The sequence below is a fragment of the Columba livia genome, chromosome 2, assembly GCF_036013475.1.
Source record: "Columba livia isolate bColLiv1 breed racing homer chromosome 2, bColLiv1.pat.W.v2, whole genome shotgun sequence".
NCBI lineage: Eukaryota > Metazoa > Chordata > Aves > Columbiformes > Columbidae > Columba > Columba livia.
In genome coordinates this window covers 98,261,327-98,289,072 of record NC_088603.1, presented here as the reverse complement: position 1 = coordinate 98,289,072, position 27,746 = coordinate 98,261,327, and the positions used below count along the sequence as shown (strand labels likewise).

The following is a 27,746-nucleotide window of genomic DNA, read 5'->3' as shown; positions in this document are numbered from 1 at the left end:
GTTTATTTTTTGCAGGTATCAAAATGAGAACATTTAGAGTCATCTCTGTTATAAAGATAAGAATTTAAGTGATATTCAACTTCATTATAATTGCAGAATAATGGAATCTTTAAAAAGAAATAGTATTAGAAATCTCAGAATTTTGATACTATTTTTATGTCCCGGGAATCTTGCTAAACAAAATATTTCTGATATTTTATACATATATATATATATATATATATATATATATATATATATATGCCTCAGTGTGACTCCAGGGTTACATCTTTTTCTTTCTGGTTCTATTATGAAGTTTCACTAAATACAAAAAGTAGAGCTTTGTTGCATCGGCAGCAGCTGTGGGAATTATGTGCATTCATATAACCCAAGGATTCCTTTCTTCATTAAGAGAGGATAACTATCAGTAAATGGGATGTAGCTGGGTTTAATTTTACACTACTGTTCCTTTATACTGCTTTTTTGGTATGATAAGGGGCTGTAGTATAAATGTGAAGAAGGATGTTGTTTTTCACTTGTTCTTTGCAGATTGCTGTAACAGATCATCACTAACAGCTTGAATTTAGAAAAACCCTGACAATCGCTAATGCAAAGTTTAGTTGCTTCCTGAGTTGTCACTTGTCTGTTTGTTGTAACACTTAGTGAAATCTGTTAAGGGCTTATAAATTTTAATACTTAGAAACTTTATGCAAAGCATTAACTGAGAGTTTGTTTGAATTCTGGGTTGGAGATGGTATGTTTTTCTTAACTAAACTGCTGTTTGACATTTTGAAGTTAATAGCAGGACTGGGATTTTGTAGAAGTCTGATTTTTGCAGAACTGCTGAGCATCTGCATCTCCTTTTGATTGAATTCATCTGGAGTTACTGGTGCACTTTACTGAAAAATGGTTTCTCTTGCAGGATTACACAAGCAAGTATGACCCTGATGTTCACTTGACCAAATGTCTAAACTTTTCTTCTGCGACTCTGCCAAGTATGTTCCAAAGGAGCATAGAAAGTTACATAGATAAAAGAATGGGCACTACATATGGTCCTCCGTCAGGGAAGAAAATGACCGTCTTTATTGATGACATCAACATGCCTGTGATCAATGAATGGGGGGATCAGGTAAAAGGAAAATGTTAACATTTAGGAACTGGTGGTGTTATCATCGATGTTGATGGAAATACTGATCTGCAGGTTGCAAAAATGAGAGAGTTTAGGAAAAAGGTACCACAATATGGACACTATCAAGTACGTCTGCTAAAAGCAACTTTCCCAAGCCAGCTTTAACAAGGATGATAAGCTGTCACTCCCAAAAGGTTATGGTCAGCATCAAGCCACCTGCAATCGTTGTAGTTTTTAAGCCTTTTGTTTTGGTTACATGCAGAGCTTGAAGAATTTCCAAACTAGCTGTACTAAGAACCAGTCTGGGAAAGGAAGCATGCAAATCCAAGAAGAAATCAGACACTCTTTCCTTCTTCTATCCAATCTGGACTTTAAAGTACAGTTATTATTAGGTGAAATCTAACATCACAGTTGACATCCAAGACTAGTGAGATGTCTTGAGGTCTTGATAAATGAACATTCATAGACCTATACACTGAAAATCAGACTTAAGTTCAAAAGAATTACAGCTGAGAAAAAGTAATTTTCCTGCTCCCATTATAGCTCCATAATCCTGTTCTCTCACTGCCTCTACAAAGGCGAATGTGTGACTATACTTTGTGCTAAAGTAACCATTCTTTGTCACTATCTGAATTGCCTGTGTCAATCTGAATATATAGTCTGTCTTGAAGCTTTAAAGTGCTGAATTTTGTTAGATTGATATTATGGAAATCCGGTTGAATGTCTGACCCCATGTCCACAACTCCTTAGCATGTGAAGCTTACATATAGGCAATCTGCTGCATCAGAGCACTTGGTACCATGTCATGTGTCTTTATAAATCGCTGAAGTGTCCAGCAGAATACCTGGAATTAAGAAAGATAAGAGGTGTCTTTCCTTTTGTTGACTAATTGGTTTTACTGGAGATTTCCTTTTTCCTTTTTTTTTTTTTAAGGTGAGAACCCTGAAATACTTTACTGCTCCTTTTTCTTTTTCTTTTCTTCTTTTTTTTTATTTTCCCTCCAATAACTAGATCACCAATGAGATTGTAAGACAGTTGATGGAACAGAAAGGTTTCTACAATTTGGAGAAGCCAGGAGAATTCACAAACGTGGTTGACATCCAGTTTGTAGCTGCTATGATTCACCCTGGGGGAGGTCGAAATGACATCCCACAGCGCCTGAAACGCCAGTTCACCATCTACAACTGCACACTGCCTTCCAGTTCCTCCGTTGACAAAATATTTCGAACAATAGCTGAAGGCTATTTCTGTGAACAGCGAGGTTTCCCTGCAGAAGTATGTAAACTGGCATCAGCATTAGTGTCTACAACTCGAAAGGTTTGGCAAACAACAAAAACAAAGGTAAAATTATGTCTGTTAAGAAGCCTTTGAAACACTTGTACTGTGACAAAGCAACAGGACCCAGGTCTTTTGTACTGTCATGTGTGTTCATACTTCATATTGTGAAGCTGTAACCTGTATGTATAACTGCTGGCTGATGCCTCTGTTCAAAATCTGTTGCTATCAGCACCTAGTTAACTGACTAAAAACATAATCATATGCAGTGCCTCCTATAGCTAATATAAGAATTTGATTACATAAGTATAATATAGCAAACTTAGGAAGATTTAGACATCTTCTGGTTTAGAAAATTTCAAGGGCATAAGGAACCATGAATTAACAATTAGATAGGAATCTTCTGTAGGGATGTCTGGAATTGCAAGATACTTTAAAGATCTGAATTAAAGTAAATAAGTCAAATTTGATGGAGAGGAAATCAGTTCAAAACTAATGAAATCTGGTATTTAGTAAATTCTAAAAATTTATTTCTTCCATTCCAAACAGATTGTAAAAATATTTAACTGCAATTCCATAGCAAATGTTGCTTTGAAATAGAAAACAAAATTCATGTGTAGAATGAAATTTGGAAAATTAAAAATACAGCATAGAAATATGTGCCAAATTGTATCTTCTTATGAAGAAAGTGGAGGAGAGTGGTGAAAAGATAGGGTAGGCAGGAATTTGATAAATAATATTTTCTAGACCAAAAAATGTACTCTGTAGATATAAACTTGGCTTACACAGAGAAATAGAATTCTAGTGAAACTGTTAACCAGTCAGCTATTGACTACTATATTCAACAGAAACAGTGCTAATTACTGCTAATTAACTGCCTATAGAGAAAATGTAGCTTTTGCTAACTTTCTAATTTTTTCAAATAATCTTTTCTCATTTTCCTGCTTTCTTTTCTTTGCTTTTCCTCATCTACTCTTCCTTTTCCTAATGATTTATTCCTCACATGTTCTCGGAAAGGACAAAAAAGAGTGACAGAGATGATCTGGGAGAAAGGGTGGCAGCAACACCACAGGTTAAGCAACGCTGACGTTTTTACTGCTGCCTTTAATGCCATTGTTAACTAACCTGTTTGGCTGCCCTTCACTCCATATTCCCGGGACTTGAAAAATTCAAAGAAACTCAAGTGAAATCTATGTGAAATTTAAGAGTTGGTCATTGCTACTGTCATTTCTTCGTTTTTACTGTTGCATCTTAAATGCCAAGCCTGTATTTCTGCTTTAATGCAATATTGATTTTGAAGTTTGTGATAATTTTCATGGTCATTTAGTACTAGATAGAAAATAGTTTTATTTAGTAGCTATTTGAATATAGCTTATGACATTATTTTGTAGATGTTACCAACTCCAGCTAAATTTCATTACATCTTTAATTTACGAGACCTCAGTCGTATTTGGCAAGGAATACTTACAGTTACTTCTGAAGTCTGCCAGAGCATCAGTGTTTTGGTAGCCTTGTTCCAGCACGAATGCAGACGTGTTATTGCAGACAGGTTCATCAACCAAAGTGATAAAGACTGGTTTGAAGATATGATGAAAAAGGTAGGCAAAAAGCGTTCCAGTATTTGACAGAGAAAGAGATCAATTAAATGTTTAATTACTAAAGCAGTCCTTAATATATTGTTGTAGATTGCTTCTGCAGAACATGGTCAAAAGCTATTTGAAGATAAGTCCACAGAATTATACTTTGTGGATTTCTTGCGTGATGTCCCAGAAGCTACTGGAGATGAACCTGATGATGCAGAGTTGAAGGCTCCTAAAATTTACGAGCCTATCCCATCTTTGGATTATTTGGCTGAAAGATTACAGATGTTCATGCAACAGTACAATGAAACCATCAGAGGATCAAAGATGGATTTAGTATTTTTCAAGGTATTAGTGTCTATTATTATATTAATACAAAAAGTGCTGGGTCTTTTGCACTCACTGATACATGGATCTTGAAACTTCCTATCAACTTATTTTGGAGATAGCTCAGAATGGCTAGCCCTGTATCCAACAAACCTTACAAATAAACTCTGTAACGCCATGCTGCTGTTTCCCAGCTGCCTTCTCTCCCACAAATTATTCAATTTATTTGCAGTTCCCAATCTTTTCTTTTGCCTGCCTTGCATAATGTGAAGCACAACTCATTTGTTTCTACAGAGCACATTATGAATATTTTCTTGCATCTCTGAAAGTTACCTCCTTCTCAAAGGCCTCTTGATGCACGATGCTTTCTTCGGCTTTAAACTGGGTGGCTTGGTAGATTTTTAGGCCATTTGAGATTAATTCTTGCTCTAAGATAAATACAGCAATGGAATAAGAAATGTCTATACTGTACTTGTATTTTAATTTTGGCAGCCTATTTAGAGAGCCTGTAAAGAGCTCAGCTAAAAGGTTGGGGGAGGGTGTTAATCCACATCCTTTCTATTTTTCCTTCTGTCCCCTAAGGGACAGGCCCTCAGCTCTGCCAGCTACAAAGACTGCATGAGACATTGCTTCATATGAGGTTGGTACCCAGACATTTCTGTTGGGCTAGCCCTGCTGCCCACTGAAGTCAGTGGGAAGAGGAGACTGAGGGGTGACCTCATTAATGTTTACAAATATATAAAGGGTGAGTGTCACGAGGATGGAGCCAGGCTCTTCTCAGTGACAGCCAATGATAGGACAAGGGGTAATGGGTTCAAACTGGAACTCAAGAGGTTCCACTTAGATTTGAGAAGAAACTTCTTCACAGTGAGGGTGCCAGAGCACTGGAACAGGCTGCCCAGGGAGGCTGTGGAGTCTCCTACTCTGGAGACATTCAAACCCACCTGGATGGTTCCTGTGTAACCTCATCTAGGTGTTCCTGCTCTGGCAGGGGGATTGGACTAGATGATCTTTCGAGGTCCCTAACATTTTGAGGTCCCTTTCCAATCCCTAACATTCTATGATTCTGTGATTTTGATGAGTACAGGAGTGAATCTTTGGCATAGGCTCCAGAGAAGCCATCTAGCTGTTGAGAGGCAGTTGCTTGGTGATGTGCTTTGAGTTGAATATATTTTTTATTATTTTTACATTTTAATCCCCTTTTCTCTCAATACACAGGATGCAATCATCCATTTGATTAAAATATCACGGATTATTCGTACTCCACAAGGAAATGCATTGTTGGTGGGTGTGGGTGGATCTGGAAAACAGAGTCTGACCAGACTAGCGTCATATATTGCTGGATATGAGACATTTCAGATTACTTTAACAAGGTAACTGCATGCAGTGTACATAGACATTTGCTCCTTAATTTGCCAAAGAAACGTGTGTCTCACAGTCAACTTCAAGAAATGTAAACCTGTCAAACGTTTTAGCCCTCATTGTAAACCACATTTTCAAAGACGCCTGAGCAAATGCACAATCTATAGATGACAGATCCTGCTGCCATTATGCTATTGACAAGAAATCTCTCTTTCCTGCAGCATTTGAGTCTGCAGTGCACCCCTGTGAAATCCCACTAAAATACCATTTTGCACTAAAGATAAAATGGAATAATCTGCTGGTGTATTCTGTATAGTGGGCAAATGCTCATGGCCAGGGGAAATAGTAACTTTTTCTATAGATGCTTATGTGCCCAGACTGTATTACAGCTGCTATCAATGACTCAGTAGTACGTAGTCCTGAAATTTAGTAATCTGTAGAAATTTAAAGGGACTCGAAGCAACTACTGCCTTCCATCTGTTTCTTTTTTGACATAGGGTTTACTGATCATTCACTTTGGGAACATGCTTAAGAAAAAAATCCCTGAAAAAATGATATTAATTATTATGTAGATTTTTTTCTTGCCCTAAGGAAGCTAGGTATTTTCTAAAATGATGTGTAATTTTTGTTCTCTCTTTCTTTAATCCTTTTCTATCCCAGAACATATGCCACCAATAACCTTTTGGATGATCTGAAAATCTTGTACTGCACCGCTGGGCAAAAAGGAAAGGGCATTGTCTTTATATTTACAGACAATGAAATCAGAGATGAATCATTTCTTGAGTACCTGAACAATGTTTTGACTTCGGGTGAAGTCTCAAATCTTTTTGCACGAGATGAAATAGTTGAAATCACGCAAGACCTCATACCAGCAATGAAGAAGGAGTATCCAAGGCGTACTCCCACCAGTGAAAATCTTTATAATTACTTTCTTGCCCGAGTGCGTAATAACCTGCATGTCGTTCTTTGTTTTTCCCCTGTTGGGGAAAAATTCAGAACTCGTGCACTCAAATTTCCAGGTCTGATTTCCGGCTGTACCATGGACTGGTTCCAGTGCTGGCCTAAAGACGCTCTTGTAGCAGTGGCACAGCATTTTTTAGTTTCCTACCATATCGAATGCACAGATGAAGTGAAACAGAGTGTTTTTAACACCATGGGAACATTTCAAGACATTGTGGCGGAAAAATGTGTTGAATACTTTGAACGATATAGGCGACGAACATTTGTGACTCCAAAATCTTACCTGTCCTTCATTGGAGGCTACAAAGCTATTTACAAAGAGAAGTTTGAGAGTGTTGGACATTTGTCTGAACGCATGAAAACAGGTACTGTAAAATCTGTTTGATTTTTGTTTGTTTATTTTTAAAAAGGTGAGAAGAATCTGAGTAAAGGAATATAGAAGTATGGATTTAAATAGTGAGCTCACTTTCACTTGGAAGCAGTTTAATGTTTTCAGCTGTGTTGTGTGTGATTACAAAATATGTGAAGGTTTTGTTTCAGTGAACTTTGTGAATGTTGCAGATTGCAGATGAGTTTTGAAAATAGTATTAGTTAGCAGTTAAAATACCTGAAACTCCTGCTTTGACATGTATGCATACCAAGGAACTCCTGAGATCCTATTTTTCACATTTAAATATGCTAAAAGTAAACCTAAGGAAAGGTAAGTAAATGTTCAGGTTGGGTCACTCTGAAGAATCTTTTAAAGAAACAGTTGCATGCAAAATGCAAAATTTCCAAAATCTTGCACTGCACAAAGTCATACACAGTGAATAATTAAACGGTTTCCAAACCTGAATGCTGTTTGGAGTTGCATGTGAACTTAAATTGTTTCTTCTCCCACTGTTGCCAGTTGCAGAACTGAGTTATGTACATATATATCCAAAGGTGGCTGGCTGCCTGGAAGGAACATAAGTGTGGTTTTTTTGAGGGTTAGAAAGATAAGGATTTTTTTACTTACAGCTTTTCTATGTGATTTTTCTCATAGTTTGATAAAAATGTTGGAGCATTGCATTGCTCAAGAATCTTTAGTTTCTTTTACCCCTCTCTCATCTGGATGTTCACATCATATTGAATTTGGAAGCTCAGCCTGGTCTCCTTGTGTCTTCATTTGCATTGCTCAGGATACCAGATTCCTCTTTGTTTTGTACAGAGAGTACAGTCTGGTACTTCTTATGGATTTCTGAAATTACACACATAATTTTTAAGAGTGCCATTCACAATACTAATGCTTTTCAATATGTTCAATATTTAATGTCCCTGTCATATATAAGAATATAAACAAGTGATCAAGTGACAGACTCTGAAGACTCTTACCCGTTAAAAGGAAAAGAAAAAAAAAGAAAAAGCTTTAAATAGCAGATGGATATTACCTCTGCTTAATTTTGGTGTTCAACAAATGGGATCACTCACTGGGGTTCCTAAACATGAATCTGAACAACTTACTTTAAGTATCTATTTAAGTATCCATATTGCTTTACTGAAGTTTCTCTCGCAATAGGTCTTTCTAGTGCTAAAATGGATTTGTCCAACACAGGTCTTGCAAAACTGATGGAAGCTGAGGTTTCAGTAAGTCATCTCTCCAAAGAGTTGGTGACGAAAGAGAAAGATTTGGCTGTAGCTTCAAAAAAAGCTGATGAAGTTTTATTGGAAGTAACTATGAAAGCCCAAGCTGCTGAAAAGGTGAAAATGCAGGTGCAGAAGGTAAAAGACAAGGCTCAGGCCATTGTGGATGACATTGCCATTGATAAAGCAGCAGCAGAAAAGAAGCTTGAAGCTGCAAGACCTGCATTGGAAGAAGCTGAGGCAGCCCTGCAGGTCAGAATCAAAGATATTCTGAACATGTATGTAGTTAATGACTGTTTTTTGTAATAATATAGCTTATGCTTCTGATTTGCTAAACAACAAAAAAAATATTGACAGGATTAGCACTGACCTGTTGATCCTTGTAGAAAAAACCTGAAAACTGACACACTGGAGAGGTAAAATGGGCAGTACCTCCTCTACTGTAAGGTAATAAAGCTGTCATTGAGTGGTAACTACCTTTAAGGATTTCCTGCTGTACTGCTTCTGAGTGACCTGCAAAACCACAGCAATTGCATTACATATCCAGTCCTCCCAAAAAACTTCTTTCTCTACCATCAAGTGATTGCTTAAATAGATATATTGTTTTTTGTTTGAATTTTTCAGACAATAAAACCTTCTGACATTGCAACTGTTCGCAAACTGGGTAAACCTCCTCACTTGATAATGCGAATTATGGATTGTGTATTACTTTTATTCCAAAGAAAAGTGGACTCAGTAACACCTGATCAAGAACGCCCAGGTGTGAAGCCGTCATGGACTGAGGCTCTGAAGCTAATGAATAATTCAGGATTTCTTAGCACGTTGCTTACATTCCAGAAGGTAAGAGTAGTGGCACTATTATTCCTGTAACGATCTTTAGAGATCATTTGACATGGTTCCTTCAAAGGCAGCTTGAAACGGATGAGGTTTTGTGTACCTATAGTTGTAGATACCTTTGTGACTGTGTTCTTCTCTACTTTCATGGTTCATTATTTCAGTAATTTTCCTCCTGGGCCAAGCACTTTTACTGGCACACACAAGTATCCCAAGCACTAGGTCAGATCTTGAGAAGCTTTAGTGTTATCTTTATTCAGCCAGTTCCTGCTTCTCAGAATGAATTTGTCTTAAAAGGACCCAGTGTTGATTTTTCAAATGGCTTACCATCTCCGCTGCTACCAGGCTTTTTTTTTTCATATAAAGCACTCTGGAACTCCATCTCCAGAGTTGTTTGGTGGGTAGCTAGGAGGAAACACAGAAGAAAATGAGCATCCTGTCGGAAAAGTTCTGAGATATTCAGGAAATTTCAGGGTTCTTTCACTAGAAAAGCAGGGATATGCAGAATGAACCGAGAACCTTAGTATTGACTGTAAGAAAAGTAAAAGCAAACACAGGTTTTTATTTCTGTCAGGGCAGAAACTTGTCCCATGTACAGTGAGATTCACTGGACTGTGAAACAAGGGAAATTGCTCTGCAGGGAAGAGAAGGAAGATGTCACAGTCAGCTACACCAGAAAAAGAGCTATGCTGGACTATGGAATGACAGAATAAGGCCCAGCTTAAAAATCCAGAAAACCAATCAGTTTTTGGCAAAACCTAGGCTTTCTGCAATGTTGCAAAACATACTCTTTGATTTGTTCACTGATTTTTTAATCTGCTTCAGTTGCGCATTTTGCTGATGCCTGTTTTAAGCTACCAGAGTGTTTTTGTTGTGCAGCTGAGGCTTGAAACTGTGATTCTCATTATCCCCAGGAGCCATTTCTCCCAGTGAGCCTTATTGACTAGGCACCATGTGAAAAGTTGTGTTGCTTCTGTAGACATTCTCTTCCTGGGGCTGTCAATCTGGTCACTTTTCCAAGTGCTATCTTCACTAAACAGAAAGAGGAAATGAGTTTAAAGATAATGAGGTCTAATTATGCACCCCTTACTCAAGCTTCTCTCTAATGAGGCTCCCAGTTTTGGCACATATTAATAGTGTATGTGTTCCTGCTGGTAGTTTGCAACACATTTAACTTTACTCAGAGGAGTCAGAACAACCTCTGTGGGACTGATTTCTTGAAGGAAGTGATACTGATGAATGCAGTGAAGAACACCAGACTGCTTGTATCCAAAATGATGTACTTCACTTGCTGTCCCCCTGCCTCATTTCTTGTTTCTAAGATCAAGTATTTATGAGAACAAAGCTCAAAACTCAAGTTCTGAGTAAACTACACTGCTCACTGATTTGTGAGACTCTTGTTCTTCCCTATTTTTTTTAGGCAAGGAAGAGTAGTGGATGAAATAGTTCCTTGGGTTTAAAATTAATTACTTAGAAGGAAAAGCATGACATTTTCAAGCTCTTGAACAGAAATTTAGGCCACTACTGATTGGTCTTTGTTTCACCTTTGCTAGCTTCCTAGCTCATAATTTTGAGTCAGAGAATGAAAAAATCAAAATATTTGTCCAGCACTACTTCACATTTTAGCCAATGCTCATAAAATCACTGTCTGATTTTAGGAATAATATAATTAATGTCTTTGTTATTATAGTAGCTAGGGATCAGACAAGTACAAGACAGTCCTTTCTGCTAGGCAGAAAGGCAGGAAAAGGATATATTGGTTGACAGCATGAATGGAGGATGATTTTTAGATGCCTTAAAAGAAAGGCATTAATACATTGCAGAGAAAAAATGAAGATTCTTAATGCCTCTATTGTTAAGCAACCATTGTTACCCCCTATAAGCTCTTCTACACTTCACATTGCTTAAGGAGATGAACTCAATTTTCTTCTGACACTTACGTAATTATAGATTAACCACCATCATCAAAGATCTGGCTTTTCATATTGTCAACAAATTTTGAAGCGGGGGGGGTGGGAAATCTTATATTGGTATAATGAAATGCACAGCTGAGATAAATCACTTTTATGGTTAAGGAAAAGGCTTAACTCCAGTGAAGTGAAGTCAGCACCTTGCAATTTCATCATTTTCCTTCCTAAAGCTGCACGTTTGACTCCTTAGCTGTGTTCATGCTGGTGCCTGTCTGGTGCCATGGTGAGCTTGTTCAAGGAACTAAACTAGAAGAAAACTAATCGCTAGTTTGGTGTCGTTTTAGCTTCCAAACTAGCTCACTGAGCATTATTGATGGTATTAAAGTAAACACTTCCATGTGTTCCAGGGACTAGAATCCCTGTATTCAGGTGAAAGCCCTGAGCACCAGATTTCCTAATAATGTTTGCTTTTCTGAAACAGTAAATCTTTGTTCTTTTTTCCTTCGGAGTCTAGTCTTTCTTTACAGTAGCCTATTAACTAAAGCATACTACTATCACATTAACTTATTCAAACCGAGGAGGAAAATTAGCCTGGGGTTTCCACATCCTGCAAACATGACCTATAAAAGAACACCAATTTAACCATTATCTTGTCCACGCACACTTTAAAAAAACGCAAAGAGAACCCCACCACTGTGTGTACAGAAATTCAATGTACAGGCTTGTATGAGGCACACTCTGAGAACACGTATTGAAGGAGCAATTGGACGATGCCTTGAGAGACCTGGTGTGAATTTTGGGGTTGCCATGTGCGGGGGACAGGGGTTGGACTTGATGATCCTTGTGGGTCCCTTCCAACTCAGGACATTCTATGATTCTATTAAAGATGGAAATATGGGGCAAGAATATCTAGTTGAGGAGGAGAGGAAAGAAGGTACGGTGCTGTAGCAGCAATAACTTAGATCTGTCTGTAAATCTCATGGGTCAAACAGGGATATTAAACACAAATTCAAGTCAACTTGTTGTAAGGGAAGTAGGAGCTATTTTCACTTGAGTTCACAAAAAACAACTACTCTTCTGTCCTTTATGAGAGTGAAAGACAGTGTTGTTTTCATTTCTTCTGTAAGAAGTGGTAGCACCATGCTTTTAAAAAGAAAAAATGGTTCTGTGAAGCAGACTTTATTCTAAAATGCCTTTTTTTTTTTTTTCTTTCCATTGACTAGGACTCAATTACAGGAGAAACTGTGGAGCTTTTAGAGCCGTATTTGGATATGGAGGATTATAATCTTGAGACTGCTAAAAAAGTGTGTGGAAATGTAGCAGGTCTTTGCTCATGGACACAAGCAATGGCTTACTTCTACGGTATTAATAAAGAAGTTCTTCCTCTTAAGGTATGTCATATTACTCATTTTGTTCTTCTGAGCGATTACTACAGTTGAGTGAAAAAAAAATGTTGTGCTGTTTTGGCTAAAAAAAAAGTCACGAGTTATAAGAAGTTCTTGTTTCTACACATCCAGTTGTGAAGTCAGGCATGCAGAGGTTAAATGTGTCCTGGCAATTCTTTCCCTTCCACAGCTACCCTCTGGTGACTTGTGTGAACACAGTCAGTTTTCGCTGGGAGCTTTAGTACACAGGTTCTTTCTAGAGCCTGGATATCTGCAGGTGGGAGATACCGGCACTGTCTCTGGTCTCAGACTTGGTGCCAGGCAGTGTGGTTTCAAGAAAACTCCTCAGTCCCGCTGGCCTGTGAAGGAGCGCACTCAATGTGGTCTGGCTACAACTGGGGAGAGGAGAGACCGTTCTTGGCACAGAAGTATTCTTTAATTGAATTTAGCTGGAATTCAGCTTTCTAAGAAAACTTCAGGTTGTCAAACTGCTATGTGAGTGTATATATAATAAAGTAAGTAGTCACCTGGCATCGGATTCTGTTGTAACATTGAACTGTAGTAGAAAGGGATCAGCTACCTTTGTCTGTACTCCTACAGATAGCTTTATTGTCTTGGAAATGTTTCATTTATGAGCATATTGAAAAAAATTGGTTTTGAATATTTTTATAGTGATTTATAATCATTGCTTCTACAGGGGATTTTATGGTTCTTTTCTGAAGAAATACATTAATTTGATTGTGGTTCCACTGTACTTATGTTCAGTCTCCTATTGTATAAGCCACTGTATCAATGGTATATTCAAAACTCATGGCATGTTCATTTAGTATATCTAGATGGGTCTGATTCGAATTCGTTGAAAGCATGATATTTTTTATTCCAGTAGCTGATAGAGAAGACTATATTTCTATAAGCAGCAATTCCCTTTTCAAATAATGGGATGTTCACTAATGAAAACAGAATTTGAAATGTAGCTATTCAGAGCTATAAAAGAGAGCAAGACATAGGGGAAAGAGTGGCTTTATATGCAGATGCAACTCTGAAAGCTGCGAAAGTACTCTTACAGTTCTTATTTGAATATATATGCCTTAAGATTACATATAAATTTAAGTTTGTATTCAAGTATTTACATTCTTGTCACACTGTAGCTGATAAAAGACTGAGCATGCATTTCTTGGCAAAGTGATGCTCATTGTCAGGTATAGCAACAATCACAAATATTTTAAAACTGAAGATGACAGAGGGAGGAAGTGTTTAAAGTATGCAGGAGGTATTGCAAGGAGCACTGGAGTGATGCTAAGAAAATAATTGAAAATAAATGTACAATTAAACATAAAGTACTAGCACACACTAAATCATCCAGTGCTAAAAGCAGGTTTACTGAATGAATTAATCAAGCTGCTTTATCCTAACTACCGTTCTAGGAGATAAACCCCCTTCAACACCTGTAAAATCCATCCAATATGTTTTTAAATTGCATTTTAACTGAGACTCAGTGCCTCATTTATCTTAAATGTGACTGCTTGTGAAAACTAAGTAATAGTGGCTTATATTTTAGTAAATATAGTCTGCAAAAATTCTCTCACTCTTAGAAATTGATACCTACATTCTTTAGATATGTGGCCTGCAGCCTAAGGGTCATTAGTTAGAATCAGACACAGAAAGTATGAGCAAATATTGCCTGCAAATACAATGCTGTGTACCTGCTTATCATAGAGTGATCACCAGGTGTGTGTGCCTTTCCAATGAACCTTCAGCATGACTGTCACCTGTTCCTCTCTAGATTGTTACCTAGTAAACAAGCCTGCTGGATTAGCCTGATAATTCTGAAACACTGCTATTTATCCATCAGTTGAAGAATATAACAACAGAATAAGGAAGCCTGGGATTTTGCTGTGATTCTGTTAGCCTCCAATTAAAATACTGTGTATAAGGGTATGGATTTCCTTAGAGACGTCTCCAGTGATTTTAGTTAAGTTCTCCTTAGGCTGTTACGATGATCAAGGGAAGTTTGTCTACAGTTTATAAATTCTGTTTGATATTGAGAATTCTACCCATGAAACTCAGTTTTAGATGTGAGACTTTATTGCCGTTTCTGCTTTCACTTGTCTCCACGCTGAACTGAAAAACACAGCAGGCAATACTAGGAAATCTTGCACCTGAGGAAAAGGTAACAGCCAAGGAGCGTCAAAATGTGATGGTCGTTCATTTAAATAAGTGTCTGTCCTTGTCAAGGTGATGCCCACTGGGCAGGAAAACAAGTGCTCAAGTTTGAATTGAAGGTCCACAATAACTGTGGAAGGGAAATGTATACTCTGGGGGGTAAAGGGGAGGATTAGATCACCTAGCAAAACAGATCAAAGTCAGGACATGTAACTGAATGGAAAATGCAGAATCTTTCAGTAGCTAGTAGAGGCTTTGAAAAGCAGATAAGACTCATGATCTCAGTGCCTTAGAAAGGTTGTTTTTAATCTCAAAGAATGTTCAGTAATAGCAAAAAAAAAAAAAAACGAGGCCAAGACTTTATTTATGTCACTCTACATGGACCTGTTTGCATGTGTATATTATTTTGTATTGATGAAGTGAAAACATTGTTTTTGGAATGTCTGCAAAACCTGTGTATGTGCTTGCCTCTCTTATAATGTTGCCCTAAATAACAATGAATCCAAACTTATAGTGATATTGAATCATAGAATAATTTAGTTTGGAAAGGACCTTTAAGATTATCAAGTTCAACTGGTAACCTAACACTGCCAGGTCCACCCCTAAACCATGCCTCTAAGACCCACATCTACACATTTTTTAAACACCCTCAGGGATGGTGACGCAACCACCTCCCTAAGCAGCCTGTTCCAATCCTTAATAACCCTTTCAGTGAAGAATTTTTTCCCAATATCCAGTCTAGCCATCCCCTGGTGCAACTTTAAGCCTTTTTCTTTCCTGCTATTGCTTGTTACCTGGGAGAAGAGATTGACCCAAATGTCTGAGAAAGTTGATACAAAACCAGTGGAGCGTCTACGTGAAAAATCTACAGTGATGTGGGACAGGAGCAGCCTAAGACTGCATTTACATGAAGAGCTGTCAGTCAGATGCCATGTGGCCAGGGCAGGACTGAAGCAAAACACAACAGTGGTCACCCAGCACATCCATAGGAGCTCATGAGCAGAGGGAGAGTGTCCAAGTGCGAGAAGCCTTTGGGCCTGGTCCAGCAGTAATGAGTGCTCAATGGGCTGTAAGAACAGTGAACTTCGAAAGCTGAAATTCCTGAAAAAAGATGCTGGGAAAGCTCCAAATCTTTCTTACCTGTGGTGAACTATAATGCTTCAGCTGCTTTTTTTCTTATGGGTTCTGCTTCTAGTAACATGTCTTGGATTTCCTCGGTAACAGCTGCTCTTCAGAGTGACCTGGGGTTGGGCTGGTGATTCTGTTCCAGAGCAGGGATAGCATTAAATGGTGTGAGTTTTTTTAACTGGAGAAGGCATTTTTATTTAAATGCCGCCTTGGATCAGGGCCAGATATACTCATGTCTTTGCAAAACTGAGTTTGCAATGAATCAACAAGAAATTAATGGCTGTGTCAATACTAATAAATTCAACAGTACCGGGGAATTTTTCTAGACACTGGGAAGTGGTTATCTGCAGTGTTGAAATGTTAAAATGATCCCTATTGTGAATTTGGTCTTGGCTAAGCAGTATTTTCTTAGCAACCTTTGCGTACCTTTCAGGAACTAGCTTGGTCCAAGGGCCAGTACCAAAAGGCTGTTTGCATGCAGCCAGACTGTTTTAGAGGCTAGGAGAGCTTAATGTGAGCTAGTTTATGCCAGTTAACCTCAATGCCAGAGAAAGTTCCTAGTCATGTTTAATTTAATAGTACAGCTGTGGACTATAATTACATGCTTATTTCTCCTGGTTTTATGTGGAATGCAAAAAGGTTAAAAGGGGCAGGATCGTCTCACCACCTGCTATGAAGTCCTCTCTCATGGCATCTTGGAAGAAGGCAAAACAAATGCTTAACAATTTAGTCTGTGGCCCTTGTTGGCATAGGTATTGTCTCAGCACTTGCCCCACCCAGACAGACACAGCAGAGGACAGGTAGAGGCACTGGCTGGAGCAGATGTCAAGAAGATTGTCTACGTGGTTCCCCAATGGAAAGAAGAGGCTGAAGCTGCTTCTGTCACGCCAGCCTAGGCACGTTCTAGCCTAGTGTCCCGCCCTGACAGATGGGATGAGGGATGAGTTAACTCTAGACGCGACACGCGCCCTGACTCAACAGATGAGACCAGGTGCGAGTTAACTCTGGGCTCATTCTGCACTGTTATGTGAAGTGAATGACAGACAATCACCTCCGGGGTCCAATTCAATTGTGAGTTTTACTAAAAGTACCTGTTGGAATATTGCTTACAGCGAATGGTGACTTGGCAAAAGTACAACAGAACTTATCAACACATTAACAGCAAAAAATCCTACTACAAGCGGTGTATTGGCAACCATCAGTAGCTATAATATGAAATTAAACCAGAAATCAACAGCAGAGCTTAAAGATGGTGTTTTCCTTATATGTTGAAAAGGGAAAGAGAGTGGTAGAGATGGAAGGAAAACTAAGGTATAAGGGAGAGAGAAAGAGAGTAATATATATATATATATGGAAGGAGAGACAAAGGAAAAAGGAGAGAAGGAAAGGGCAGAGAGAAAGGAAGAAAGAAAAGAGTGAGGGATCCAGTCTCTTACGGCCCCATGGTGTGGATGACAGGACTTGTACGATGATGTGTAGCCCCGGTGTTCCACGGCGAGGATGCTGGGGTCAGGAGCGCAGCCTCCTCTGATGTCTGGTTCAGAGTGAGGGTCCTCAGGGTGCTGGTATTCTCTTGGTGAGGCCGAGCTGGTATTCCCTCAGTGAAGACTGGTAGGCCCTGGTGAAGCTGGTGTTCAACACCTATCTCCCCTCTCCGAGAGCGCAGATGAGAGTGTGGATCTCATGTCTCAAATCCTCATGATTCATTCATACAAAATACATTTATTCTGGCTGTTATGCTGCATCAACTGAAACAAATTGTTAATCCTTGCTTTGCTGTGTGACTCAGAGAGATGAAATGAAGCGTGTGAAGCTTGTTCACATAGCAATGCCACTAAAATTAGAAGGGTCACAGCGTTTTTTTGTGGTTGGGAGATACATTTCCTTCTACCTGTAACTGGCTAGAAATCTTTATCTGAGGCTGCTTGAGACTGTAATAGCCTTCTTGTTCAGAAGATTCTCTTTGACAGCAGAGCTTTCCTCCTGCTCTCATGGCAAAGGTCTGTTCGGAAAGCTGCCATCCAACCTGCCAGTGATGTCAATACAAAAGCTGTGTTTGTACCCATGTAATTTTGAAAAACGAAGTTGGAAAGACAAGTATGATTTCATAGGGTAATCTGAAACAAGTAATCTTTCTGCCTTTGGGAGTCACATAGATGGTCACCCTGGTACGTTAGTAGTTATTCTTGTGTGATCAACCATTATTCAGCTCAGATGATTAAGCAGCCTACGAATCAAACTAATACCAAAATGTATTACTACTTTGTGATGATTACACTAAAATTGGCAGAAAAGCTTGGTTGGATTGCCTATAAAATGATTTCTGTTACAAGTCATCTTCTCCCCATGAGGTCTTGTATAAGTAATTTTTTTTTTCATGTTAAAATACAATGTGTTTTTTCTTTGTACTTGTCTGAAATATTTTCTCATTGTCCCTACATCTTCAAAGCTGGCAGCTTTATAGCAGCTTTTAAGAACTGAGAAGTCTGTTTTATCAGTCTTTTGCACCTTTCCGGGTAGCATATTTCTTTGTGGAGGTCTTTTTTTCATATTTACAAAGCATCATTGGCCTGTGTGTTGGGAATTCACATAGCCATTCTTTCCCATTGAGGTTCACATCCTGCTGTGATAAATGTCAAGGTGAAATATGAATCAGCACAGCCAGGTGTAAGTTCTGTGTTGTTCCAGCTGTTCTGCCTAGGCTGTTCTTCCCAACTCTCCAAGGTTCTTGTTCCCTGTGTAACCTCACTATTTGTCAGCTGGGGGTGAAATAGTATGTCATAACTTTGTTTTACTCACAATTTTAGCCCTCATGGAGTTTAAGGCTAAGAGGATGCTCTGCATCAGGGATGGAGGAATAGGGGTGAGGTAGGAGAGGGCTGGTGCAGGGCTCTTTCCAGATCTCAGTTAAGAAAGACCTGACAACAGATGGCTTAATAAGGTAACTGGTTTAATAAGACAGAATAATATATGGAGTTTATAATAGCTTGAATGACCAAAAGGGTGAGTTTTCTCTCCATGGAGAGAATCTGCCCGGCACAGCACGCCATGGGGAAAATCTGTCCAGGCTCTGTCTGATGCTGCATGAATGTGAGGTGTCTGGCATCTGCAGGGATGGAAGATTTACTCACTATCTGTCCTCCTCTTCATATTATGGATCTTTTTAAAGCAGCTATCTAATTAATCCGTTGGTCCTTTCTTACTAAGTTTCAGAAAGAGCCCTGCACTGTTTCTTTATCTCCTACCTCACCCTCCCCACATCCCCTCCAGTGCAGGACACAGTAACACTACATCACCTAATCAAATGGCCTTTACTGTTTAAACTTTTCCTGATAGTCCAAGATTCACTAAAAAATAACAGCAGTGGTTCTGAAATCTGCTTAGCTGGGTCTTAACAAGACTCGCTGATTTAACAATGTTTATCTCCAGGAGATGCTGTTTAATGTGCTCTTCGATGAACAGTGGAATAAAAATAGTTCAGGATTCTTATACATGGAAATTTTATGAGCAGCCATTTTACTGGCTTATCTCCATTGTAAAATATTTGTTTATCTCTAGAATCTGCCAACGGACACAGTGGCTACAGTAAACATTTTTTTTGCTGACAGTGCTATTCTCTAGATGTGTAACTCTTAAAGCAGCACTGCTTTGTTGTTTAGTACATATATGCTTCTCTAATTCCCTGCTCACAGACCTGTCTTTTGAAATACACCAGACTTCATGCTGAATTTTTTATCATACCTAGATCTCAAAATATGATCTTGGCCAGTCTCTTTTGTTTTTCTTTTCCTTTTTTCTCTTTTTCCTATGCAAAGCAAGAAGAATTAGCTGATTTTAGCATATTTTGATAAGAATTAAATCTATATTTTTAGTCAATATCTAATGTAAAAATGTAACATATGTTGGGGGTAATATAGTACATATATTGTTTACTAAATGTCATTCCAGAGATTCCTTGTACTGTTACTCCTCTAATGTAATGTGAGTGTAAAGTTTCATATTGTAATAAAACATTTTTTACAGATTCTTGGTTTCCATCTCCGTAACTCTTATAGCAGAAAAATATACATGATATTTAAACAAATATTCAGAGTAAATGGAAGCAACCTTTATGTCTAAGTGTGAATTTCATAAGAACTTTGTCAGTCTCTTATCCTTTGCAAACATACATTTGGAAACAGATTCAGAAATTTAAGTGACTGGCAACTCATCATTCAAATTTTTACAGAGATGTGAGAAAAATCTCTAGAGTTTTAGTTTCCAGAGGAGCAAAAAAATGCATTTGTTTTACTTTTATTTTAGAAGTAATTGATGGGAAAAGAGAGGAGAAGAGTAGTTTCTGTTCTCATTATTATTATTTTATAATCTGTAAGGACAATCTTAATTTTCTCTTGGATTGACAATATATTATAGAAAACGTTGTATGGGTTGCTTCATATACCTAATACACAGCTATTTCAAGTGTATTGCGATTTCAAATCATTGATCATTGTGTGATCAATAGATCATTCTGAAAATAGTATTATAACATTTTAAAATTGTGTTGAATAACTGTAATGTTATGCTTGCCTTCCCGTTTTAGGTTAAAACAGTAGGAGAGGAAAATAGCTGCTGTCATCTTAAATGTGTATTGCTTTAAAAAGTACCCAATATAGTACACGTGCCATTGAATAAATGTTATTTGCTCTTGCCAAATAATTGGTATTAACCAACTTTTAAATGTTTGCAGGCAAATTTAGCCTTGCAAGAGGGAAGACTTGCAGCTGCCCAAACAGAACTGAATAATGCACAAATTCAGCTGGATGAGAAGCAAATGGAACTGGATCAAGTACAAGCCATGTATGATACCGCTATGAAAGAGAAGCAGGCTTTACTTGATGATGCTGAGACATGCAGAAGGAAAATGAACAATGCCACAGCTCTGATTGAAGGATTAGGTGGAGAAAAGGTATGAGCACATATGAGTAGGTTTCCAGGACAAAATAAGTGCTCAGTTTTGAGAATACTCCATGATGATCATTAGCAGTGGTCAAGAAATTCAAGGCATAGTGACACTTCGATATCACATGACACTTCATTTTAGTTATATATATGTTTTTGCTTGAGCTTAATGTATCTAAGAAAGTAAAACAATTTATTGTGCTAACTCAATTCTTCTGTATGAAGATTTATGTCATATCATACAGCTCATATTAGGATAAAGTTCAGATTTAAAGCCAAGGAGCCAAATTCTTTTTAGCTTTAATAAGAAGAGGAATTAGGCTTAACCTAAATAATTGCCCTAAAATATTTATAAGGATTACTCTTTTTCTCACCAAGTATACAAGAACAGGAATTTGAAACTTGACTAACTTCCTGAATTCTGTTTGAAGTTTTTACAGAATTATGGGCTAATCATTATCCTTTGCACTGCGCTTGAAATTTACCTTTCCTATGCAGATTTTTCTGGCTTCAGCCTGAGGGTTTGCAGAGGAAGCACGGCACTCTTTTTTTCTCATCTGATTATTTGCTTTGATAATTCCTTGGTTGATTTCACACAGAGGCAAAATTGATGAGAGCTTTGACTTCAGCCATTGCATCCTGTGAGGCCAGGATTTCAGCATTTGTTTGCATAGCTGTACTTCAAAATATATCAGTCAAACTGTTAGATGCTTTATCATATTTTTCAGTGAATTTATAAATTTAAAAGCAACATCAAAATAGGAAGTTATGGTACCTTATTGTGGGTTTTCTGAAGCCTTGTGCTATGAGGTCTCATAAGAGCTGTTATTCCATTCTACTTTTGAAAATTCAGACAAAAAATAAAATAAAATACTATATATGGCACTTTGAGCCCTGGCCAAAACTGATATTGGATTAAATGTGTATTTTCTAAGTTTAAAACATGGAGATCCTGACCAAGATTGCATGCAGAGTGATTGGAAGGGAACAGAAATCTGGAGAGAAAGGAATAAGTAAAACTCAAAAATCATATTCAGAAAAATCACAGAATCGTAGAACAATTAAGGTTGGAAGGGATCTCTGGAGATCACCTAACCCAACCTGCCTGCTCAAAGCAAGGTCAATCAGAGCAGGCTGATCGGGGAATTTTCCAGTTGGGGTCTGAATATATCCAAAGACGGAGACTCCACGACCTCTCTTAACGACCTACTCCAGTCCTTGACCACTCTCACTGTAAAAATGTGTGTCTATTTGTTCTTTGTGTCTATTTTGTTCTTGTATTTCAATTTGTGCCTGTTGCACCTTGTCCTTTCACGGGGTACCACTGAAAAGAGTTGGGCACCATCATCTTTACACCCTCCCATCAGGTATTTTTACATATTGATAAAGTTCTGCCTGAACCGGCTGTTCTTAAGGCTAAACAATCTCAATTCTGTCAGCCATGGCTGCCCCCAACCTTTACATCCTTGACCAGTTATGTTTTGTTTGCGAGTCTGAGGCTGAGCCAACAGCCTTCCCTCATTAGATCCTCAGTTACCCACGCTAAGAATTTTTTGTCAGTGCACTTCTTAAAACCTCCTGGTATGCTTGTGTCTTGCTGTGTTGTCTGCTCTTCAGATATCAGGATGGTTAAAGTCCTCCATGTAAACCAGGTCCTGGGAATGTGAGGTTTCATCCACTGTCTGAAAAAGACTTCATCTACTTCTTCGTGATTACCTTGTCTGTAACAGACACACACAACATGACCCATGTTGGTTTGACCTCTAATTCTAACTGATAAGTCCTCAACTGGTGCATTGTCCCCCCTAGACTTTCAGATGCAGAGCTCCATGCATTCCACCTTCTCTCTCACATGAAAGAAAACTCCTGTCCTCACCCTCCCAGCCTGTCCTTCCTGACAAGCCTGGACACATCTGTTGTAGCACTCTGGCTGTGGAAGCCTTCCCACCATGTCCCCATGGCACTGGTGCAGCCTCACCTGGAGCACTGTGTGTAGTTCTGGGCACCACAGGATAAAAAGGGTATAAAGCTACTGGAGAGTGTCCAGAAGAGGGCTATGAAGTTGGTGAAGGGTTTGGAGGGGAAGCCGTATGAGGAGCGGCTAAAGTCACTTGGTTTGTTCAGCCTGAAGAAGAGGAGACTGGGGGGAGACCTCATGGTGGCTACAGCTTCCTCACAAGGGGAGGAAGAGGGGCAGGCGCTGATCTCTTCTCTTCAGTGACCAGTGACAGAACCTGAGGGAATGTCAGGAAGATGTGCCAGGGGAGGTTTAGGTTGGACATTAGGAAAAGGTTCTTCCCCCAGAGGGTGGTGGAGCACTGGAACAGGCTCCCCAGGGAGGTGTCACAGCCCCAAGCCTGACAGTGTTCAAGAAGAGACTGGACAACGCCCTCAGACACATGGTGTGAACTGTGGGGTTGTCACATGCAGGGACAGGAGTTGGACTCAGGACATTCTGTAACTCTATGACCCCATGAGATCATGACTCTGCAAACACACACAGACTCCTCTCATTGCTCAGTTGTTCTCCATGCTGTGCACATTAGCGTACAAGCACTTCAGAGAGGTGCCCAGCTGTGCTAATTTCCCAGAAACAGTATGAAAGCTCTCCTCAGCATTGTCTGGTAGGCGCTTCTTTGTTTATGTGGATATGCTTGGGGTGATCCCCCATTAGCCCTGTTTTCTTGATTAAAAGATCTCTACTGTTTATATCATCGCACACATTTTGTTTGCCAACCTGGTCTTCTGCTTCCTCACATGATCGCTGTTCATCCTCTCCCTTCCACTTTGTTCTTCCTTCAAAGCACTTCTTACCAGTTTGGCCAGCTTGTTGGCAAGGATGCTTTTTCTCCACTGGGTCAGGTGGTTGCCATCTCTTCCAAGCAAACTTCTACTTCTGAAAAGAATGATTTAAGGCCAAAAGTATGCCTGGTTCAAAGAGCAATTATTTACCAGAAAGGTATAAATTCTTAAGCCAGATCTTCATTTTAGTTTTGTGCCTGCTTAATCTAACTTCTTTATCATTTTTTATACACAGCTTCGTTGGACAGCAAGCAGCAAAAACTTTCAAAATCAAATTGTTGATTTAGTGGGTAATGTTCTTCTGGCCACTGGATTTCTCTCTTACTCTGGACCTTTCAATCAGGAGTACAGGAATTTGTTGCTCCAATTGTGGAAGAAAGAGATGGACAACAGCAAGATTCCATACAGTAATGTAAGTATTCGCACTCTGTGCTGACCTTACTCTTCGCCTTGCAGAGAAATAATGTTCAGAGCATTCTGTTCCAGAAAAGTACATAATTGAAAGATTATTAACAGGCTGTCACATTCCATAAAATTTTTAATAGATAAAAAAATCTGAAAAGTTGATGACTGAGTTTCTAAAAAAATGTATTTTAAGATCCTCATAACACTGTCATGCATTGAAAGACTAGTATATAGGCCATCGCTCTGGCAAATCTGAGAGATATGCTGTCTGAGGTCAGCTGCCCTGGGAGGAAATTGCATAATATGTGAAATGCAGTAAAATTTACCAGCTTAGAATAGATTTACCTTATCATAAGGAGTTCCATCAGATAGTCACAGTTTCCCCTCATAGTTGGTGTTTTTTCGCAAGTGCCACGTTGTGTCCATAATTTCAGTCAAAAATTAAGCAATTCAGCCACAGCCACATGAAGCATTTACTGAAAGTGGAAAATGCGTATATTGAAGAAAACATCAGTTGTAACTCTCTCCCTCAACAGTTAAAGTTATCTCCTTACAATGAATCCCTTGTGAATACGTGATTGAGAATGCCACCCCACAACTGGTATTGCTGTGCCCCTGTAGTTTCCAGGCAGTCTTTGAAGCAGTGGCTCCCAAATTGGGCCCACAGGATGGCACAGAGGTGGGGAGATTGGTCCATGGCTTCTGGGTTGAATGGCATTTATGCCCCAAACAGCTTCCAGGGACCCAGCAAGATTTACTCTGTTTCCACTTTTACTACCTGCAGTCTCATGTACTGCCACTAAAAATCTCTCTGGATATACACTTTTCACTCTAAACTGTGTATCTAGAATATAGAGGATGAATTTGAATGAAAGGTTTTTTATATATTTTTTGTTTCTTACATATTACATCATAAATCCTTTAACCTACTGTTCTTAATTTATTAAATACTGAACACAACAAACTAGTCTAGGAATGAAAATGTCCAGTATTTTCTTTTAGGAATACTTAAGTGCAACATTTTAATAATTTAGATTTGCTAGAAAATACCTGTAAAATAGAACTGAACAGTTTTTCCTTTTTAAAACTTGACACTTTTATTCTTAGTGTAACTTGATTAATTCTTGATTGACATAAAAATACTCCTACTCTCAATTATAGAAAAGACCATTGCACACTTTGAACCAGGAAACATCACCTCTGCACCTCCATGTTTTATGAACTGATACCCTCCTGTCTTACCCTCGGCTGTGTACACACCATTCAATTTAGTTTAATTTGGAGTGTCTTATTGAAATGATTAAGTTAAACAAAACCTGGATTTTGTAAATCTTGGTTTACATTGCTTCAGCTTGCTCTGGTCTAAGCTCTTAAATCTGTGTACATTTGTCACCAGTGAGGCTGTTCCTGGCGAGTCTGACATTACAGCTTCTTAATTGGCCTAAGTCTGTGCAGGCAGAAGTGACCTAAAATGCAGTGGAGACAGGGTCCCATCCTGCAGCTTCAGTTCCCTGCCACATCATATACTACCTTTATTAAAGTGAGCAACCTGCATGCTGGGACTATGATACAGGGCAGGTTCCTTTACACAAATCTTTTTGTTTCCTTTTATCAGTACCTGCATCAGAAGTGCTGGACCTGGCAGCTGTGCTGGTGTATAGGCTTTGCTCGTGGCCAGTGGCAGCATTGTTCCTCCTACTCCATGGGTTTTAGGAAGTCTATCTAATATTCCTCCTTTCACCTGGAAGACAAATTCATGCTGAAAGCAAAATTAAGGCTGTAATAATGAAAACTGTCTGAGTAATCTGTCCATGTTGCCTACCACTTAGGTTTGTGAATACCTGCATACATTTTTTCCGGCGGTAAAGGTTGGAGAATTAATTCCAGGGGTCTTTCCTATCCTTTTGATAGAGCAGGTGCTGCTGGCAAGTTCTGGGAGCAAGTGTTCAACGCGTGTTCAGCTGTAGCTGTACCGTGTGAGATAGTTGAAGGTAGATTAGTATCCTTCCTGCATCTTCTTCTCAGGTTCTTGGGGAATTTAACACTTAAAACCTATGAATATGTATATATATATATATATATAAAATTTTTTTTTTTTTTTACATTAGGTAGTGCATAATGCTTCTTCTAACAGTTATTAACCTTGACCTGACAGAGTGAACCTCACAGCCCAGCCCAATTTATGCTATGACTTACAATACAAAGATGAATGATTTTCACTTACCCAGCAAAGCTCTTTGAAAGCTGCCTGTGATAAGTAATATGTAAGGCCAGGATGGATTTATTAATAAAGTACCAGTAGCAGTGCAGTCTGAGGCAAGATTCTTTACCAGTGTGGTATGGGAGTTATCCTACACGCATTCATCCTAGGGAAGCTCTTTCTCAAATTCAGTGTACAAAATGTTTTTAAAAGCTACTTACCTTAGGGAATATCTGTCAAGATTCTTACCAGTTAAGAACTTGGGTGTATAATGTCCTTAGAAAGCCAGACATAAAGAACTAAAATTCTGCCTCTGTGAAGATATTCTGACCACCTTACTACTCAGCTGCAGCCCTCAAAATTTGAGGAATACTTTTTGATTGTTTCTGTGTTGCTTTTTTTTTCATATGGATAGGTTAGACACCAAGTCCCATAACTACTGAATTTCAAATGATAATTATAATTCTATTTAGATAGTTGTTGCTAAAGACAGGACTATGATTTCAATGATAGCGTATGGAAGAGCGTTTTATTTTTTTCCAGTGAATTAAGCACTCACAAAAGGCAGCATATGGGCTTCTCATGATACTTCACATCACAGAAAGAAAACAGCTTTGCAGTTCAAGCAAAAGGCTTGACATCTGCCTTACTTTGTCACAGACTGACTGGCTGTGGGTGTATGAGTCATTTAGGCATAACAATTTAAAGAGAACTGTTTAAAATTAGCTGTCTATCTGTGTAGTTAGACACTTAAATTAGCTAAGTTTCAGAGTGACTGATATTTCCTGCTACAGTAAGAAAAAATTCAAATCTGTTTAGACCCTACTCATCTGCTTAAGGAGGTAAATATGGTTTTAGATTCCAATTGCTGAAAAATTTGGCTATTATATGCTTTATTGCCCTTTTCACAAATGAAATTGGATTCTTAAATTTTCTCTCCCTTCTGAGAACGTTTTGTGTTGCTTCATTCAGATTCTCCAGTAATCAGAGTAGTAAAAAAATCAAAGGGATAAAAAAGCTTTTGATTCTTGCAGCCACTGGTATCACTAACTGTTGTGATTGTATCACAAGTCTCACAGTAGTTGAAATATTGCTTTAGTCTTCGGATGCTGAATTATGTGATTTTTGCAGCAGTTAAAGGCTTTTTCTTTGTTTTTCAACATGTTTTTTGCAGAGGAAGCTTACATGTAGCAATTCTTGAGTGAAAAAGAAAAGGAGCAAATAAAAAAAATCTCTTCAATTTTATTCTTATTAAACTCACATCAATATTAAGCTATTTTACTAATTTGGAGAGCTTAGTTTGTGATTTCAAGCACTGTTTTCTTCACATACACATTCTTGAGATGCCAGGCACTGTTCCTAGTGAATAAAATAAAGCAGATTAGTCAACATGTGCAAATCAAATTTTAGGAGAATATATGAACTGACAAGTGTTCTGACAACAGCAACAATAACTTTCCATGATAGTTCATGGTTATTGATCCATAGTACATTTCCTCTTTCTTCTCTGAGTCTCTTACAAACCATCCTGTATTCATATATGTACTTGGAAGGCACTTCACAACTTTACAGCAGGAGAATGTTCTTGTGACCAAGACGACCCTTCCTCGTGAGCTAGCAAGAAAAGAGTTTGCCAATACCAAAATCAGCTTGTCATTAGATATTGAACTGGCTTCAGAGTTTCTCTGACACTCTTTGATGGACATCAAAACCTCAACAGAATTCACTGTCATTATTTCCCAATTTCAATGATTTGGATGTTGA

The 27,746-nt window shown here is 38.5% G+C and overlaps 1 protein-coding gene across 4 annotated transcripts in view; it reads left to right on the top strand.

Annotated features, from left to right (window-relative positions):
- The window catches only part of LOC102096498 (dynein axonemal heavy chain 5-like), a 170,061-nt gene that overhangs the window by 90,523 nt on the left and 51,792 nt on the right, over window positions 1–27,746 (top strand). For all 4 annotated transcript variants that reach the window (XM_065052935.1, XM_021295674.2, XM_065052934.1 and 1 more), the window contains exons 52-62: window positions 902–1,108; window positions 2,120–2,449; window positions 3,775–3,981; window positions 4,069–4,311; window positions 5,509–5,663; window positions 6,313–6,977; window positions 8,186–8,466; window positions 8,839–9,054; window positions 12,182–12,349; window positions 20,364–20,582; window positions 23,613–23,789. In XM_065052935.1, coding sequence (XP_064909007.1) covers window positions 902–1,108; window positions 2,120–2,449; window positions 3,775–3,981; window positions 4,069–4,311; window positions 5,509–5,663; window positions 6,313–6,977; window positions 8,186–8,466; window positions 8,839–9,054; window positions 12,182–12,349; window positions 20,364–20,582; window positions 23,613–23,789 — 2,868 coding nt within the window. The remainder of the gene's footprint in view (window positions 1–901; window positions 1,109–2,119; window positions 2,450–3,774; window positions 3,982–4,068; window positions 4,312–5,508; window positions 5,664–6,312; window positions 6,978–8,185; window positions 8,467–8,838; window positions 9,055–12,181; window positions 12,350–20,363; window positions 20,583–23,612; window positions 23,790–27,746) is intronic.